Source organism: Pelobates fuscus, chromosome 6 (assembly GCF_036172605.1).
Source record: "Pelobates fuscus isolate aPelFus1 chromosome 6, aPelFus1.pri, whole genome shotgun sequence".
NCBI classification, from domain to species: Eukaryota; Metazoa; Chordata; class Amphibia; order Anura; family Pelobatidae; genus Pelobates; species Pelobates fuscus.
Window position 1 is genome coordinate 20,211,476 of NC_086322.1, and position 3,152 is coordinate 20,214,627.

The 3,152-nt window shown below is 46.3% G+C and overlaps 1 protein-coding gene across 1 annotated transcript; it reads right to left on the reverse strand.

Annotated features, from left to right (window-relative positions):
* Positions 1–735: 735 nt before the first annotated feature.
* On the reverse strand, positions 736–2,934 carry EGR4 (early growth response 4). The gene is made up of 2 exons (XM_063425723.1): positions 2,518–2,934; positions 736–2,095 (listed from the first exon to the last, which is right to left on the reverse strand). Exons 1-2 carry the CDS (start codon positions 2,663–2,665, stop codon positions 780–782), a joined length of 1,464 nt encoding a protein of 487 aa, XP_063281793.1. The 5' UTR covers positions 2,666–2,934; the 3' UTR covers positions 736–779.
* Between the last annotated feature and the right edge of the window lie 218 nt (positions 2,935–3,152).

Below are 3,152 nucleotides of genomic sequence, written 5' to 3' on the forward strand. Positions count from 1 at the left end.
AAAAAAAAACAACTTCAGGGTCAGCATTATGTATAAAGAAGATACAGTCTCTTAACAAGTCTCACCAATTTAAAAAAATATTTTTAAACCATCTCTATTCACTGTACAAAACAAATCCCATTAGGAATCTACTCCCAGCAAGGGAAAAAAATGTGTTTCGTTCAGGCATTTTTATTTTTGTACAATAGCAGCATCAAAACACACTGGATGTCACTAAGTGCCTGCATAAAATAGCATCAATGTCTACTACAAAGGTTTCCTACAATGCTGAGTATTTATATATTTATAAATCTGTGACGTCCAAGGCCGCTTCATAAATTGAATTTCTTCTCTCACAGTCTATTAAAAAGAATTTATTTATTTTTTCACACAGGATTCATTCACAGCTCTTAGAACTTATATCTCTCTTCTCGTTGAGGGCTCGTTGTGGACTTTGCTGGGAGCTGTCCATGTGTTGTGGTACTGAAGGAACCACCCAGATCCTGCCCAGTCAAAACTTCTGTACAAATGTAGCCGCTCTTGGCTACTGAGCTAGAGTTTGTTGACAGTATAGAGCGCTTATAATAACGGGTATACGTTGGTTTCACAGTTTTGTATACATCACGTTACAAAAATAACAGAAGATTGAGCCACAAAAGGCAACAGCCGAGCCACAATTAAACCAACTTCTTCCAAAATAGCTCCGTCCTAACACGGCGTGGAGCCAAGAAGTGGACCAGTTGGAGATAACTTCTCCAAGGAAAAAAAGAGTACCAAGCTTAAATGTTAGTTTGGATGCTTTATAATGTGCCGAAGGACAAACCCATGGTGTAAAAGCCAAGACCCTTGAGTTTCTCCTCAGTCCTGGCCTTCTGCTTTATATGAACCTTACCGTGTCGTTTTTTTTCATCACTTCTAGCAAACCTCCTCCCGCAAAGGTCACATGAAAAGGGCTTCTCGCCAGTGTGAGTCCGGATATGGGTGGTAAGGTGGTCACTCCGGCTGAAGTTCCGCAGACAGATCCTACACTGGAAGGGTTTGTGTCCAGTGTGGATCCTGAGGTGTCGATTGAGTTCATCTGACCTAGCAAAGCTGCGGATGCAGGTCTCCACGGGACAAGCAAAGGCTTTCTCATGAGGTTTGGGGCGAAAGCACTTGGCTGGAAATTTATTTCTCCTGTATCTCTTTCTTGGCTCCTCTAGAGAGATGCCTCCAGCAGCTGGGAGCATGATGTCTGCAGTTGGTGAATGGCCTAGAAAGTCTGTGGAGATGAGTGGAGCTGTTTGGTGTTGGCTTATGTCCCCCTGGCTCATTAGTTCTGGCATTGCAACTTGGTGGCTCAACTGGAATTTCAGTTCTGGCAACACTTGAGGTTTCAAGTCAACCTTGGAATCGTTAAAATTGCATGGGGGTGTTGGATAGGTGTCTGATTGGCAGGTGAAGTCCATAGAGCTGTAAAGGGTGGCATCTTCTGCCATGTCACCCAGGTGCTGGCAGCAGGCAGACAGGACACTCTCTACTTTAGACTCCAGGGGATGGAATATTGAGAGTGAGCTTTCAGAATGCAGTAAATCACCCGAATGATATGAAGCCTGCGTAAAGTTCTGAGGAGCTTGGGTCTCCCACTGTGGACACGAAGAAGTAAATGAATCCAGGGAGGGTGAGATTGGAGAAATGTCCATTTCGTTCTTACTTGCAATCACTTTGGAATCAAAAAAGCACTGAGAAGAAGAGAAGCTGCCCAGATTAGGAGAGCTTGGGACCTGGTGGATGTCTTCAGTGCTGCTAAAAGCAGAGTACAACTGGTTGGGGAAGGGCTGCTGGACAGAGATGTCCAGATTGGGCTGAGAGCTAGAGTAAAGGTCCATATGGTTCTGGATGGCCTCGGAAACAGAATACAGTGACTCTTGTCTACTGGAGCTCTGTGGAGCAGAGAAAGGGGACAAGCCCAGAATTCCAGACATTATGTTAAAAAGGGTTTCTTGGTCATGCTGGCTTTGGGGTGTAGTCTCAATGAAGAAGCTCCCAGAGTAGTTGAGAGTGAGAGGAGGGGAGGGCTGGCTGGTGAGGAAGAAATAGTCAGGGGTGTCTCCATTTTCTGGACTTAGAAAATCACCTAAAGGAATAAAAAAGGATTCTGTGAGTTCAAAGAGTCATATCCATCAATGGCATCACAGGTGACATTTTAACAGAGCCTGCAGCACATTTAAAACATCAACATAGCTATGGGGACATTGTGCAGCTCCAATCTGTTTAACATGTGAGAACAAGATGATAAATGCACTGATCTCCAAAATACAACCTGGCAAGATTCCTAATCTGTCAATAAAAATCCAGAGTTCACTCCCTATGCTATGCTCTTAAAATAAACAATTCAATATGTGGCTAATCTGAAAGAGGTGCATTCTGAGATTAAATGATGTTTTTATGGTTCTGCAAGCCCTGTGCTGATGGAATAATGGCCCTGACTAGCTAGAGGGTTCTCCATTTAAATGCCATTTTACCTGGAGATCCAGATTAATGATGCATGCTCCTTACCTTCAGTAAATACTGCGGGACTTCTCTCCCGGCCATGGAACTGCTGCAGATCCTCTCCTGCTGACCCCATGCTCTGTTCCCCCTCCGGCTTCAGCTCACACTCATCCTGCAGTTTGGGATACAGAGAGTCCTGGCAGGAGGGATCCATGCTGTTCCCAGGCTGGGGATCCTTTAGAAGTGCTGATGATGTCTTTTGAGAAAGGGAATAATGAGTTCCTGTGCTGTGCTGCCTGCGTGTGCTGGGCAGTGAGTTTCAGTTCCTGTGCTGGCTGTGTGTTTTGGGAAGGGCAGTGATGATCAGCCCCTGTGCTGTGCTGGCTGCCTGTCTTGGGGAGGGCAGTGATGATCAGCCCCTGTGCTGTGCTGGCTGCCTGTATTGGGAAGGGCAGTGATGATCAGCCCCTGTGCTGTGCTGGCTGCCTGTTTTGGGAAGGGCAATGTTGATCAGCCCCTGTGCTGGCTGCCTGTATTGGGAAGGGCAGTGATGATCAGCCCCTGTGCTGTGCTGGCTGCCTGTATTGGGAAGGGCAGTGATGATCAGCCCCTGTGCTGTGCTGGCTGCCTGTATTGGGAAGGGCAGTGATGATCAGCCCCTGTGCTGTGCAGTCTCTGAGTGCTGCTGGTACCCATTTCCA

Bases quoted from the DNA above. Each gene is read 5' to 3' on its own strand.
- EGR4 (XM_063425723.1), bottom strand. From the start codon at position 2,665: ATGGATCCCTCCTGCCAGGACTCTCTGTATCCCAAACTGCAGGATGAG. The intron at 2,096-2,517 runs GTAAGGAGCATG...TTATTCCTTTAG, and splicing joins TCCCGCAGTATTTACTGAAG to GTGATTTTCTAAGTCCAGAA.